Here is a 15,163-nt window from a genome sequence, read left to right as displayed (position 1 = left end):
TAAAGTTACAGTAGGCCTACATTCATACATTCAAAATGACCAAACTAACTCAAAGAGGTGCCGACAGAACAAAGGGCATTTTTCACGCACCATCGCTTTGAGAAGGCAGTATCGTTATTTTGTAACTTAAAAAACTCATAAACAAGAAAATTCCTACTTTTCAATTTGGATTTCCAAACCAATAGGGGATCTGAAAGATTCAAAGTACGATACAGCCAATAAATGGTACTTTTGAAACTAATTAACAAAAAGTTACATAAACGCACGGCTTCCTTGCAGCGGCCCGAAGCATGAGGAACCAGTGCCCAGTATAAATCGAAGTCGATATTAATGTTCGGAATGAGTCGGTGAATCAGACGATGTAAAACGTTGAGGGAGTACTGGATGGCCGGGCACTGTATGAATAGATGGATGATGGTCCCAGTCTCAAAGCACCATCTGAACTGTATCGGAATGTCCTTGTTAAAATGGTGAAGAACTGGTAAAGATGGCAAACATTGTAGAGTAACTTATATTGTGTATCTCCGCCCTTTTTTATCTTTGGTGGGGCATATATTTCTGTCCAGTTTATTTTCTTGCTACTTGAGATAATTCCATTTTCATGCCAGAATGAAGGAAATGATGAATAATAACTGTTCAATCAGCGTTTCAATGCATGATAAATAGATTTTGTAGATAGTTCAGATGTAGCTGTTCCTCTGTTTTCTTTTCATACACTGAAGGGAGTGAAGGCGGATCAGAATAAAGTATATTTAAGGACTAAATAGGAGGTTAAAAGAAATCCTAACCCTGAGAATTAGACCATCTACTCGTAGACCAAGAGGTCTACGATCCAATCAACAAGATGTTTTCTTGCAAAACATGCACATGAGAAATATGATGTGATTACAGCTCTTCCACATCATGGCCCTGGGAATCGGGGGTGCTGAAGCATATCTACATGTATATGGCTCAGCGGAAACGTTTGCAAACCAAAAAAGGAGTGAATAATGACATGAATGAGTGATCTGTAGAGCTTTACTGTGACTCATTTGATGACAATCTGTTCGGCATGTTCGGTGGATTGGCATGATTTAAAGAATGCCACTCATAATATACAATTGAAATCTACAAGGAATCGCTACGGGCAAGATGAAACTCGTAACATTCACCAAGTTCACGTTACTGACTATAGCATTCACCTCTTTGACCAATGCTGCAAATATCCTTGTTACTGTCTTAGTTCCAGAATACACCAGTCATCCTAAAAGCTTGTCCGCTATAACAGGAGCATTGAGCAGTCGCGGCCACAACGTCACCATCCTGACCTGCTCATTTGTAGGAACAAAAGGCTTCCCGATGGACACCTACAGCACCGCCCTCCACTACCGCTTCGATGTTCCTTCAGGATACGAGGGCACCCTGGACACCATGATAGAGGATTTCTTTCAGAAGGGTCCGTTAAGTAATATGATAGATATAGGGAAACTGTACTCTTGGATAAGGTTAGCTTGCCAAAGTCTCCTTGAGGACTCCGCTGTTCTGTTTCGGCTGAAGGAATCACATTTTGATATCCTGATCGGGGATGTCGTTGACGGATGTGATGCGATCCTCAGTAGTTACCTAGGTATACCGCACATAGCTGTGACGACGACAACGAGATATTTTCTTTTTCACGAACGCCTCTACGGGATTCCAGCGCCTTCATCGTACGTACAATATTCACTCCCCTTATCAGATCAGATGACGTTTCTGGAGCGGGTTGCCAGCTTCATGGACCATAACCTTGTGTCGAGATTTTTAGAGTGGGTTCACTTCGGAGCTTTAGACGAGATAAAGGACGCGCATGGTATTGCTCCAGGACGAAGCACCCAAGAGCTCGTAGGAGATGCAGAGTTGTGGATGTGCATGACGAGCTTTGCCTTTGATTTCCCTCACCCAACAGCACCCAACTGGGTAGCTATCGGAAATACGGTCGGTGTCCCAGCAAGACCGTTAGACAAGGTAAACTACATGATGAGTGTATCCATAGCTTATGGCTATACCCATACTTTCTTTCCTGTACACGTGTGGGTGGAGCAAATGCAAGTGTGGATGAAAGTTTTCCAAATTGATATGACTAGAGTTCAAACCTATATGATTATTGTGATCCATCAAGAATTTTACACTCCAGGCCCTACACATTCCTAATGCAGTATCGGACTCGACATTGATATTCTGAAATCGAAATGATAATAATACATACAGAATTCTCGTGAATTAACAATTTCATTTTTTGACTTGCGCGAAGCGCTGAGGGAGTCGAATACAAAGTGACAGAGAAAGATGAAATATAGGAAGAAGAAGAAGAATGAAAAAGAAAGGAAGGAGAAGACGAAAAAGTAGAAAACGTTAAGAAGAAAAAGAAGAGGAAGAAGAAGAAGACGACGAAGAAGAAGAAGATATGAAGAAGAACATGAAGAAGAAGAGGAAGAAGAAGAAGAAGACTTTTTTTTTTACTTTTCAAAATGAAACTTTATTTACAAGCAAACTATAACATATATACAAATAAAATATCAGAATAATATACTTCGTAAGTACAAATAAGGACTCATTAAAAACAAACCAAGAAATAACGTTTAACAACCAGTAAAGTAACAGTAGGCCTACATTCCTACATTCAAAATGACCAAACTAACTCAAAAGAAGTGCCGACAGAACAAAGGGCATTGTTCACGAACCATCGCTTTGAGAAGGCAGTATCGTTATTTTGTAACTTAAAAAACTCATAATCAAGAAAATTCATGCTTTTCAATTTGAATTTCCAAACCAATAGGGGATCTGAAAGATTCAAAGTACGATACGGCCAATAAATGGTACTTTTGAAACTAATTAACAAAAAGTTACATAAACGCACGGCTTCCTTGCAGCGGCCCGAAGCATGAGGAACCAGTGCCCAGTATAAATCGAAGTCGATATTAATGTTCGGAATGAGTCGGTGAATCAGACGATGTAAAACGTTGAGGGATTACTGGATGGCCGGGCACTGTATGAATAGATGGATGATGGTCCCAGTCTCAAAGCACCATCTGAACTGTATCGGAATGTCCTTGTTAAAATGGTGAAGAACTGGTAAAGATGGCAAACATTGTGGAGTAGCTTATATTGTGTGTCTCCGCCCTTTTTATCTTTGGTGGGGCATATATTTCTGTCCAGTTTATTTTCTTGCTACTTGAGATAATTCCATTTTCATGCCAGAATGAAGGAAATGATGAATAATAACTGTTCAATCAGCGTTTCAATGCATGATAAATAGATTTTGTAGATAGTTCAGCTGTAGCTGTTCCTCTGTTTTCTTTTCATACACTGAAGGGAGTGAAGGCGGATCAGAATAACAAAGTATATTTAAGGACTAAAAAGGAGGTTAAAAGAAATCCTAACCCTGAGAATTAGACCATCTACTCGTAGACCAAGAGGTCTACGATCCAATCAACAAGATGTTTTCTTGCAAAACATGCGCATGAGAAATATGATGTGAATACAGCTCTTCCACATAATGGCCCTGGGAATCGGGGGTGCTGAAGCATATCTACATGTATATGGCTCAGCGGAAACGTTTGCAAACCAAAAAAGGAGTGAATAATGACATGAATGAGTGATCTGTAGAGCTTTACTGTGACTCATTTGATGACAATCTGTTCGGCATGTTCGGTGGATTGGCATGATTTAAAGAATGCCACTCATAATATACAATTGAAATCTACAAGGAATCGCTACGGGCAAGATGAAACTCGTAACATTCACCAAGTTCACGTTACTGACTATAGCATTCACCTCTTTGACCAATGCTGCAAATATCCTTGTTACTGTCTTAGTTCCAGAATACACCAGTCATCCTAAAAGCATGTCCGCTATAACAGGAGCATTGAGCAGTCGCGGCCACAACGTCACCATCCTGACCTGCTCATTTGTAGGAACAGAAGGCTTCCCGAGGGACACCTACAACACCGCCCTCCACTACCGCTTCGATGTTCCTTCAGGATACGAGGGCACCCTGGACACCATGATAGAGGATTTCTTTCAGAAGGGTCCGTTAAGTAATATGATAGATATAGGGAAACTGTACTCTTGGATAAGGTTAGCTTGCCAAAGTCTCCTTGAGGACTCCGCTGTTCTGTTTCGGCTGAAGGAATCACATTTTGATATCCTGATCGGGGATGTCGCTGACGGATGTGATGCGATCCTCAGTAGTTACCTAGGTATACCGCACATAGCTGTGACGACGACAACGAGATATTTTCTTTTTCACGAACGCCTCTACGGGATTCCAGCGCCTTCATCGTACGTACAATATTCACTCCCCTTATCAGATCAGATGACGTTTCTGGAGCGGGTTGCCAGCTTCATGGACCATAACCTTGTGTCGAGATTTTTAGAGTGGGTTCACTTCGGAGCTTTAGACGAGATAAAGGACGCGCATGGTATTGCTCCAGGACGAAGCACCCAAGAGCTCGTAGGAGATGCAGAGTTGTGGATGTGCATGACGAGCTTTGCCTTTGATTTCCCTCACCCAACAGCACCCAACTGGGTAGCTATCGGAAATACGGTCGGTGTCCCAGCAAGACCGTTAGACAAGGTAAACTACATGATGATTATATCTATAGCTTATGGCTATACCCATACTTTCTTTCCTGTACACGTGTGGGTGGAGCAAATGCAAGTGTGGATGAAAGTTTTCCAAATTGATATGACTAGAATTCAAACCTATATCGATTGTGATCTATCAATAATTTTACACTCCAGGCCCTACACATTCCTAATGCAGTATCGGACTCGACATTGATATTCTGAAATCGAAATGATAATAATACATTCTCGTGACTTAACAATTTCATTTTTAGATTTGCGCGAAGCGCTGAGGGAGCCGAATACAAAGTGACAGAGAAAGATGAAAATATAGGAAGAAGAAGAATGAAAAAGAAAAGAAGAAGAAGACGACAAAGAAGAAAAAGATAAGAAGAAGAGCAAGAAGAAGACGAAGAAGAAAATATGAAGAAGAAGAAGAGGAAGAAGAAGAAGAAGACTTTTTTTTACTTTTCAAAATGAAACTTTATTTACAAGCAAACTATAACATATATTCAAATAAAATATCAGAATAATATACTTCGTAAGTACAAATAAGGACTCATTAAAAACAAACCAAGAAATAACGTCAAACAACCAGTAAAGTTACAGTAGGCCTACATTCATACATTCAAAATGACCAAACTAACTCAAAGAGGTGCCGACAGAACAAAGGGCATTTTTCACGCACCATCGCTTTGAGAAGGCAGTATCGTTATTTTGTAACTTAAAAAACTCATAAACAAGAAAATTCCTACTTTTCAATTTGGATTTCCAAACCAATAGGGGATCTGAAAGATTCAAAGTACGATACAGCCAATAAATGGTACTTTTGAAACTAATTAACAAAAAGTTACATAAACGCACGGCTTCCTTGCAGCGGCCCGAAGCATGAGGAACCAGTGCCCAGTATAAATCGAAGTCGATATTAATGTTCGGAATGAGTCGGTGAATCAGACGATGTAAAACGTTGAGGGAGTACTGGATGGCCGGGCACTGTATGAATAGATGGATGATGGTCCCAGTCTCAAAGCACCATCTGAACTGTATCGGAATGTCCTTGTTAAAATGGTGAAGAACTGGTAAAGATGGCAAACATTGTGGAGTAGCTTATATTGTGTGTCTCCGCCCTTTTTTATCTTTGGTGGGGCATATATTTCTGTCCAGTTTATTTTCTTGCTACTTGAGATAATTCCATTTTCATGCCAGAATGAAGGAAATGATGAATAATAACTGTTCAATCAGCGTTTCAATGCATGATAAATAGATTTTGTAGATAGTTCAGATGTAGCTGTTCCTCTGTTTTCTTTTAGTACACTGAAGGGAGTGAAGGCGGATCAGAATAAAGTATATTTAAGGACTAAAAAGGAGGTTAAAAGAAATCCTAACCCTGAGAATTAGACCATCTACTCGTAGACCAAGAGGTCTACGATCCAATCAACAAGATGTTTTCTTGCAAAACATGCACATGATAAATATGATGTGATTACAGCTCTTCCACATCATGGCCCTGGGAATCGGGGGTGCTGAAGCATATCTACATGTATATGGCTCAGCGGAAACGTTTGCAAACCAAAAAAGGAGTGAATAATGACATGAATGAGTGATCTGTAGAGCTTTACTGTGACTCATTTGATGACAATCTGTTCGGCATGTTCGGTGGATTGGCATGATTTAAAGAATGCCACTCATAATATACAATTGAAATCTACAAGGAATCGCTACGGGCAAGATGAAACTCGTAAAATTCACCAAGTTCACGTTACTGACTATAGCATTCACCTCTTTGACCAATGCTGCAAATATCCTTGTTACTGTCTTAGTTCCAGAATACACCAGTCATCCTAAAAGCATGTCCGCTATAACAGGAGCATTGAGCAGTCGCGGCCACAACGTCACCATCCTGACCTGCTCATTTGTAGGAACAGAAGGCTTCCCGATGGACACCTACAGCACCGCCCTCCACTACCGCTTCGATGTTCCTTCAGGATACGAGGGCACCCTGGACACCATGATAGAGGATTTCTTTCAGAAGGGTCCGTTAAGTAATATGATAGATATAGGGAAACTGTACTCTTGGATAAGGTTAGCTTTCCAAAGTCTCCTTGAGGACTCCGCTGTTCTGTTTCGGCTGAAGGAATCACATTTTGATATCCTGATCGGGGATGTCGTTGACGGATGTGATGCGATCCTCAGTAGTTACCTAGGTATACCGCACATAGCTGTGACGACGACAACGAGATATTTTCTTTTTCACGAACGCCTCTACGGGATTCCAGCGCCTTCATCGTACGTACAATATTCACTCCCCTTATCAGATCAGATGACGTTTCTGGAGCGGGTTGCCAGCTTCATGGACCATAACCTTGTGTCGAGATTTTTAGAGTGGGTTCACTTCGGAGCTTTAGACGAGATAAAGGACGCGCATGGTATTGCTCCAGGACGAAGCACCCAAGAGCTCGTAGGAGATGCAGAGTTGTGGATGTGCATGACGAGCTTTGCCTTTGATTTCCCTCACCCAACAGCACCCAACTGGGTAGCTATCGGAAATACGGTCGGTGTCCCAGCAAGACCGTTAGACAAGGTAAACTACATGATGATTATATCTATAGCTTATGGCTATACCCATACTTTCTTTCCTGTACACGTGTGGGTGGAGCAAATGCAAGTGTGGATGAAAGTTTTCCAAATTGATATGACTAGAATTCAAACCTATATCGATTGTGATCTATCAATAATTTTACACTCCAGGCCCTACACATTCCTAATGCAGTATCGGACTCGACATTGATATTCTGAAATCGAAATGATAATAATACATTCTCGTGACTTAACAATTTCATTTTTAGATTTGCGCGAAGCGCTGAGGGAGCCGAATACAAAGTGACAGAGAAAGATGAAAATATAGGAAGAAGAAGAATGAAAAAGAAAAGAAGAAGAAGACGACAAAGAAGAAAAAGATAAGAAGAAGAGCAAGAAGAAGACGAAGAAGAAAATATGAAGAAGAAGAAGAGGAAGAAGAAGAAGAAGACTTTTTTTGACTTTTCAAAATGAAACTTTATTTACAAGCAAACTATAACATATATTCAAATAAAATATCAGAATAATATACTTCGTAAGTACAAATAAGGACTCATTAAAAACAAACCAAGAAATAACGTCAAACAACCAGTAAAGTTACAGTAGGCCTACATTCATACATTCAAAATGACCAAACTAACTCAAAGAGGTGCCGACAGAACAAAGGGCATTTTTCACGCACCATCGCTTTGAGAAGGCAGTATCGTTATTTTGTAACTTAAAAAACTCATAAACAAGAAAATTCCTACTTTTCAATTTGGATTTCCAAACCAATAGGGGATCTGAAAGATTCAAAGTACGATACAGCCAATAAATGGTACTTTTGAAACTAATTAACAAAAAGTTACATAAACGCACGGCTTCCTTGCAGCGGCCCGAAGCATGAGGAACCAGTGCCCAGTATAAATCGAAGTCGATATTAATGTTCGGAATGAGTCGGTGAATCAGACGATGTAAAACGTTGAGGGAGTACTGGATGGCCGGGCACTGTATGAATAGATGGATGATGGTCCCAGTCTCAAAGCACCATCTGAACTGTATCGGAATGTCCTTGTTAAAATGGTGAAGAACTGGTAAAGATGGCAAACATTGTGGAGTAGCTTATATTGTGTGTCTCCGCCCTTTTTTATCTTTGGTGGGGCATATATTTCTGTCCAGTTTATTTTCTTGCTACTTGAGATAATTCCATTTTCATGCCAGAATGAAGGAAATGATGAATAATAACTGTTCAATCAGCGTTTCAATGCATGATAAATAGATTTTGTAGATAGTTCAGATGTAGCTGTTCCTCTGTTTTCTTTTAGTACACTGAAGGGAGTGAAGGCGGATCAGAATAAAGTATATTTAAGGACTAAAAAGGAGGTTAAAAGAAATCCTAACCCTGAGAATTAGACCATCTACTCGTAGACCAAGAGGTCTACGATCCAATCAACAAGATGTTTTCTTGCAAAACATGCACATGATAAATATGATGTGATTACAGCTCTTCCACATCATGGCCCTGGGAATCGGGGGTGCTGAAGCATATCTACATGTATATGGCTCAGCGGAAACGTTTGCAAACCAAAAAAGGAGTGAATAATGACATGAATGAGTGATCTGTAGAGCTTTACTGTGACTCATTTGATGACAATCTGTTCGGCATGTTCGGTGGATTGGCATGATTTAAAGAATGCCACTCATAATATACAATTGAAATCTACAAGGAATCGCTACGGGCAAGATGAAACTCGTAAAATTCACCAAGTTCACGTTACTGACTATAGCATTCACCTCTTTGACCAATGCTGCAAATATCCTTGTTACTGTCTTAGTTCCAGAATACACCAGTCATCCTAAAAGCATGTCCGCTATAACAGGAGCATTGAGCAGTCGCGGCCACAACGTCACCATCCTGACCTGCTCATTTGTAGGAACAGAAGGCTTCCCGATGGACACCTACAGCACCGCCCTCCACTACCGCTTCGATGTTCCTTCAGGATACGAGGGCACCCTGGACACCATGATAGAGGATTTCTTTCAGAAGGGTCCGTTAAGTAATATGATAGATATAGGGAAACTGTACTCTTGGATAAGGTTAGCTTTCCAAAGTCTCCTTGAGGACTCCGCTGTTCTGTTTCGGCTGAAGGAATCACATTTTGATATCCTGATCGGGGATGTCGTTGACGGATGTGATGCGATCCTCAGTAGTTACCTAGGTATACCGCACATAGCTGTGACGACGACAACGAGATATTTTCTTTTTCACGAACGCCTCTACGGGATTCCAGCGCCTTCATCGTACGTACAATATTCACTCCCCTTATCAGATCAGATGACGTTTCTGGAGCGGGTTGCCAGCTTCATGGACCATAACCTTGTGTCGAGATTTTTAGAGTGGGTTCACTTCGGAGCTTTAGACGAGATAAAGGACGCGCATGGTATTGCTCCAGGACGAAGCACCCAAGAGCTCGTAGGAGATGCAGAGTTGTGGATGTGCATGACGAGCTTTGCCTTTGATTTCCCTCACCCAACAGCACCCAACTGGGTAGCTATCGGAAATACGGTCGGTGTCCCAGCAAGACCGTTAGACAAGGTAAACTACATGATGATTATATCTATAGCTTATGGCTATACCCATACTTTCTTTCCTGTACACGTGTGGGTGGAGCAAATGCAAGTGTGGATGAAAGTTTTCCAAATTGATATGACTAGAATTCAAACCTATATCGATTGTGATCTATCAATAATTTTACACTCCAGGCCCTACACATTCCTAATGCAGTATCGGACTCGACATTGATATTCTGAAATCGAAATGATAATAATACATTCTCGTGACTTAACAATTTCATTTTTAGACTTGCGCGAAGCGCTGAGGGAGCCGAATACAAAGTGACAGAGAAAGATGAAAATATAGGAAGAAGAAGAATGAAAAAGAAAAGAAGAAGAAGACGACAAAGAAGAAAAAGATAAGAAGAAGAGCAAGAAGAAGACGAAGAAGAAAATATGAAGAAGAAGAAGAGGAAGAAGAAGAAGAAGATTTTTTTTGACTTTTCAAAATGAAACTTTATTTACAAGCAAACTATAACATATATTCAAATAAAATATCAGAATAATATACTTCGTAAGTACAAATAAGGACTCATTAAAAACAAACCAAGAAATAACGTCAAACAACCAGTAAAGTTACAGTAGGCCTACATTCATACATTCAAAATGACCAAACTAACTCAAAGAGGTGCCGACAGAACAAAGGGCATTTTTCACGCACCATCGCTTTGAGAAGGCAGTATCGTTATTTTGTAACTTAAAAAACTCATAAACAAGAAAATTCCTACTTTTCAATTTGGATTTCCAAACCAATAGGGGATCTGAAAGATTCAAAGTACGATACAGCCAATAAATGGTACTTTTGAAACTAATTAACAAAAAGTTACATAAACGCACGGCTTCCTTGCAGCGGCCCGAAGCATGAGGAACCAGTGCCCAGTATAAATCGAAGTCGATATTAATGTTCGGAATGAGTCGGTGAATCAGACGATGTAAATCGTTGAGGGAGTACTGGATGGCCGGGCACTGTATGAATAGATGGATGATGGTCCCAGTCTCAAAGCACCATCTGAACTGTATCGGAATGTCCTTGTTAAAATGGTGAAGAACTGGTAAAGATGGCAAACATTGTGGAGTAGCTTATATTGTGTGTCTCCGCCCTTTTTTATCTTTGGTGGGGCATATATTTCTGTCCAGTTTATTTTCTTGCTACTTGAGATAATTCCATTTTCATGCCAGAATGAAGGAAATGATGAATAATAACTGTTCAATCAGCGTTTCAATGCATGATAAATAGATTTTGTAGATAGTTCAGATGTAGCTGTTCCTCTGTTTTCTTTTCATACACTGAAGGGAGTGAAGGCGGATCAGAATAAAGTATATTTAAGGACTAAAAAGGAGGTTAAAAGAAATCCTAACCCTGAGAATTAGACCATCTACTCGTAGACCAAGAGGTCTACGATCCAATCAACAAGATGTTTTCTTGCAAAACATGCACATGAGAAATATGATGTGATTACAGCTCTTCCACATCATGGCCCTGGGAATCGGGGGTGCTGAAGCATATCTACATGTATATGGCTCAGCGGAAACGTTTGCAAACCAAAAAAGGAGTGAATAATGACATGAATGAGTGATCTGTAGAGCTTTACTGTGACTCATTTGATGACAATCTGTTCGGCATGTTCGGTGGATTGGCATGATTTAAAGAATGCCACTCATAATATACAATTGAAATCTACAAGGAATCGCTACGGGCAAGATGAAACTCGTAACATTCACCAAGTTCACGTTACTGACTATAGCATTCACCTCTTTGACCAATGCTGCAAATATCCTTGTTACTGTCTTAGTTCCAGAATACACCAGTCATCCTAAAAGCATGTCCGCTATAACAGGAGCATTGAGCAGTCGCGGCCACAACGTCACCATCCTGACCTGCTCATTTGTAGGAACAGAAGGCTTCCCGATGGACACCTACAGCACCGCCCTCCACTACCGCTTCGATGTTCCTTCAGGATACGAGGGCACCCTGGACACCATGATAGAGGATTTCTTTCAGAAGGGTCCGTTAAGTAATATGATAGATATAGGGAAACTGTACTCTTGGATAAGGTTAGCTTGCCAAAGTCTCCTTGAGGACTCCGCTGTTCTGTTTCGGCTGAAGGAATCACATTTTGATATCCTGATCGGGGATGTCGTTGACGGATGTGATGCGATCCTCAGTAGTTACCTAGGTATACCGCACATAGCTGTGACGACGACAACGAGATATTTTCTTTTTCACGAACGCCTCTACGGGATTCCAGCGCCTTCATCGTACGTACAATATTCACTCCCCTTATCAGATCAGATGACGTTTCTGGAGCGGGTTGCCAGCTTCATGGACCATAAACTTGTCTCGAGATTTTTAGAGTGGGTTCACTTCGGAGCTTTAGACGAGATAAAGGACGCGCATGGTATTGCTCCAGGACGAAGCACCCAAGAGCTCGTAGGAGATGCAGAGTTGTGGATGTGCATGACGAGCTTTGCCTTTGATTTCCCTCACCCAACAGCACCCAACTGGGTAGCTATCGGAAATACGGTCGGTGTCCCAGCAAGACCGTTAGACAAGGTAAACTACATGATGATTATATCTATAGCTTATGGCTATACCCATACTTTCTTTCCTGTACACGTGTGGGTGGAGCAAATGCAAGTGTGGATGAAAGTTTTCCAAATTGATATGACTAGAATTCAAACCTATATCGATTGTGATCTATCAATAATTTTACACTCCAGGCCCTACACATTCCTAATGCAGTATCGGACTCGACATTGATATTCTGAAATCGAAATGATAATAATACATTCTCGTGACTTAACAATTTCATTTTTAGATTTGCGCGAAGCGCTGAGGGAGCCGAATACAAAGTGACAGAGAAAGATGAAAATATAGGAAGAAGAAGAATGAAAAAGAAAAGAAGAAGAAGACGACAAAGAAGAAAAAGATAAGAAGAAGAGCAAGAAGAAGACGAAGAAGAAAATATGAAGAAGAAGAAGAGGAAGAAGAAGAAGAAGACTTTTTTTGACTTTTCAAAATGAAACTTTATTTACAAGCAAACTATAACATATATTCAAATAAAATATCAGAATAATATACTTCGTAAGTACAAATAAGGACTCATTAAAAACAAACCAAGAAATAACGTCAAACAACCAGTAAAGTTACAGTAGGCCTACATTCATACATTCAAAATGACCAAACTAACTCAAAGAGGTGCCGACAGAACAAAGGGCATTTTTCACGCACCATCGCTTTGAGAAGGCAGTATCGTTATTTTGTAACTTAAAAAACTCATAAACAAGAAAATTCCTACTTTTCAATTTGGATTTCCAAACCAATAGGGGATCTGAAAGATTCAAAGTACGATACAGCCAATAAATGGTACTTTTGAAACTAATTAACAAAAAGTTACATAAACGCACGGCTTCCTTGCAGCGGCCCGAAGCATGAGGAACCAGTGCCCAGTATAAATCGAAGTCGATATTAATGTTCGGAATGAGTCGGTGAATCAGACGATGTAAAACGTTGAGGGAGTACTGGATGGCCGGGCACTGTATGAATAGATGGATGATGGTCCCAGTCTCAAAGCACCATCTGAACTGTATCGGAATGTCCTTGTTAAAATGGTGAAGAACTGGTAAAGATGGCAAACATTGTGGAGTAGCTTATATTGTGTGTCTCCGCCCTTTTTTATCTTTGGTGGGGCATATATTTCTGTCCAGTTTATTTTCTTGCTACTTGAGATAATTCCATTTTCATGCCAGAATGAAGGAAATGATGAATAATAACTGTTCAATCAGCGTTTCAATGCATGATAAATAGATTTTGTAGATAGTTCAGATGTAGCTGTTCCTCTGTTTTCTTTTCATACACTGAAGGGAGTGAAGGCGGATCAGAATAAAGTATATTTAAGGACTAAAAAGGAGGTTAAAAGAAATCCTAACCCTGAGAATTAGACCATCTACTCGTAGACCAAGAGGTCTACGATCCAATCAACAAGATGTTTTCTTGCAAAACATGCACATGAGAAATATGATGTGATTACAGCTCTTCCACATCATGGCCCTGGGAATCGGGGGTGCTGAAGCATATCTACATGTATATGGCTCAGCGGAAACGTTTGCAAACCAAAAAAGGAGTGAATAATGACATGAATGAGTGATCTGTAGAGCTTTACTGTGACTCATTTGATGACAATCTGTTCGGCATGTTCGGTGGATTGGCATGATTTAAAGAATGCCACTCATAATATACAATTGAAATCTACAAGGAATCGCTACGGGCAAGATGAAACTCGTAACATTCACCAAGTTCACGTTACTGACTATAGCATTCACCTCTTTGACCAATGCTGCAAATATCCTTGTTACTGTCTTAGTTCCAGAATACACCAGTCATCCTAAAAGCATGTCCGCTATAACAGGAGCATTGAGCAGTCGCGGCTACAACGTCACCATCCTGACCTGCTCATTTGTAGGAACAAAAGGCTTCCCGATGGACACCTACAACACCGCCCTCCAGTACCGCTTCGATGTTCCTTCAGGACACGAGGCCACCCTGGACTCCATGATAGAGGATTTCTTTCAGAAGGGTCCGTTAAGTAATATGATAGATATAGGGAAAATGTACTCTTGGATAAGGTAAGCTTGCCAAAGTCTCCTTGAGGACTCCGCTGTTCTGTTTCGGCTGAAGGAATCACATTTTGATATCCTGATCGGGGATGTCGCTGACGGATGTGATGCGATCCTCAGTAGTTACCTAGGTATACCGCACATAGCTGTGACGACGACAACGAGATATTTTCTTTTTCACGAACGCCTCTACGGGATTCCAGCGCCTTCATCGTACGTACAATATTCACTCCCCTTATCAGATCAGATGACGTTTCTGGAGCGGGTTGCCAGCTTCATGGACCATAACCTTGTGTCGAGATTTTTAGGGTGGGTTCACTTCGGAGCTTTAGACGAGATAAAGGACGCGCATGGTATTGCTCCAGGACGAAGCACCCAAGAGCTCGTAGGAGATGCAGAGTTGTGGATGTGCATGACGAGCTTTGCCTTTGATTTCCCTCACCCAACAGCACCCAACTGGGTAGCTATCGGAAATACGGTCGGTGTCCCAGAAAGACCGTTAGACAAGGTAAACTACATGATGATTATATCTATAGCTTATGGCTATACCCATACTTTCTTTCCTGTACACGTGTGGGTGGAGCAAATGCAAGTGTGGATGAAAGTTTTCCAAATTGATATGACTAGAATTCAAACCTATATCGATTGTGATCTATCAATAATTTTACACTCCAGGCCCTACACATTCCTAATGCAGTATCGGACTCGACATTGATATTCTGAAATCGAAATGATAATAATACATTCTCGTGACTTAACAATTTCATTTTTAGATTTGCGCGAAGCGCTGAGG

General features: G+C 40.7%; 5 protein-coding genes and 1 pseudogene across 5 annotated transcripts; all 6 read left to right on the top strand.

Annotated features, from left to right (window-relative positions):
- Positions 1–781: 781 nt before the first annotated feature.
- Positions 782–2,169, top strand: LOC129275821 (2-hydroxyacylsphingosine 1-beta-galactosyltransferase-like). The gene has a single exon (XM_054912300.2). The coding sequence runs from the start codon at positions 1,132–1,134 to the stop codon at positions 2,167–2,169; it is 1,038 nt and encodes a 345-aa protein (XP_054768275.2). The 5' UTR covers positions 782–1,131.
- Positions 2,170–3,327: 1,158 nt separating this feature from the next.
- Positions 3,328–5,045, top strand: LOC129275822 (2-hydroxyacylsphingosine 1-beta-galactosyltransferase-like). Its single transcript, XM_064109563.1, has one exon. The coding sequence runs from the start codon at positions 3,743–3,745 to the stop codon at positions 4,799–4,801; it is 1,059 nt and encodes a 352-aa protein (XP_063965633.1). The 5' UTR covers positions 3,328–3,742; the 3' UTR covers positions 4,802–5,045.
- Positions 5,046–5,885: 840 nt separating this feature from the next.
- On the top strand, positions 5,886–8,363 carry LOC135156665 (2-hydroxyacylsphingosine 1-beta-galactosyltransferase-like). The gene has a single exon (XM_064109564.1). The coding sequence runs from the start codon at positions 6,314–6,316 to the stop codon at positions 7,370–7,372; it is 1,059 nt and encodes a 352-aa protein (XP_063965634.1). The 5' UTR covers positions 5,886–6,313; the 3' UTR covers positions 7,373–8,363.
- A 92-nt stretch (positions 8,364–8,455) lies between these two features.
- On the top strand, positions 8,456–10,125 carry LOC135156666 (2-hydroxyacylsphingosine 1-beta-galactosyltransferase-like). Its single transcript, XM_064109566.1, has one exon. It carries the CDS (start codon positions 8,885–8,887, stop codon positions 9,941–9,943), a length of 1,059 nt encoding a protein of 352 aa, XP_063965636.1. The 5' UTR covers positions 8,456–8,884; the 3' UTR covers positions 9,944–10,125.
- Positions 10,126–10,196: 71 nt separating this feature from the next.
- Positions 10,197–12,664, top strand: LOC135156663 (2-hydroxyacylsphingosine 1-beta-galactosyltransferase-like). The gene has a single exon (XM_064109562.1). The coding sequence runs from the start codon at positions 11,456–11,458 to the stop codon at positions 12,512–12,514; it is 1,059 nt and encodes a 352-aa protein (XP_063965632.1). The 5' UTR covers positions 10,197–11,455; the 3' UTR covers positions 12,515–12,664.
- Positions 12,665–13,067: 403 nt separating this feature from the next.
- On the top strand, positions 13,068–15,085 carry LOC135156664 (UDP-glucuronosyltransferase 2B28-like; annotated as a pseudogene).
- The last annotated feature ends 78 nt before the right edge of the window (positions 15,086–15,163 follow it).

This window comes from Lytechinus pictus, chromosome 14 (assembly GCF_037042905.1).
Source record: "Lytechinus pictus isolate F3 Inbred chromosome 14, Lp3.0, whole genome shotgun sequence".
Lineage (NCBI taxonomy): Eukaryota > Metazoa > Echinodermata > Echinoidea > Temnopleuroida > Toxopneustidae > Lytechinus > Lytechinus pictus.
The sequence above is the reverse complement of the archived record's forward strand: the minus strand, read 5'-3'. Positions and strand labels throughout refer to the sequence as shown.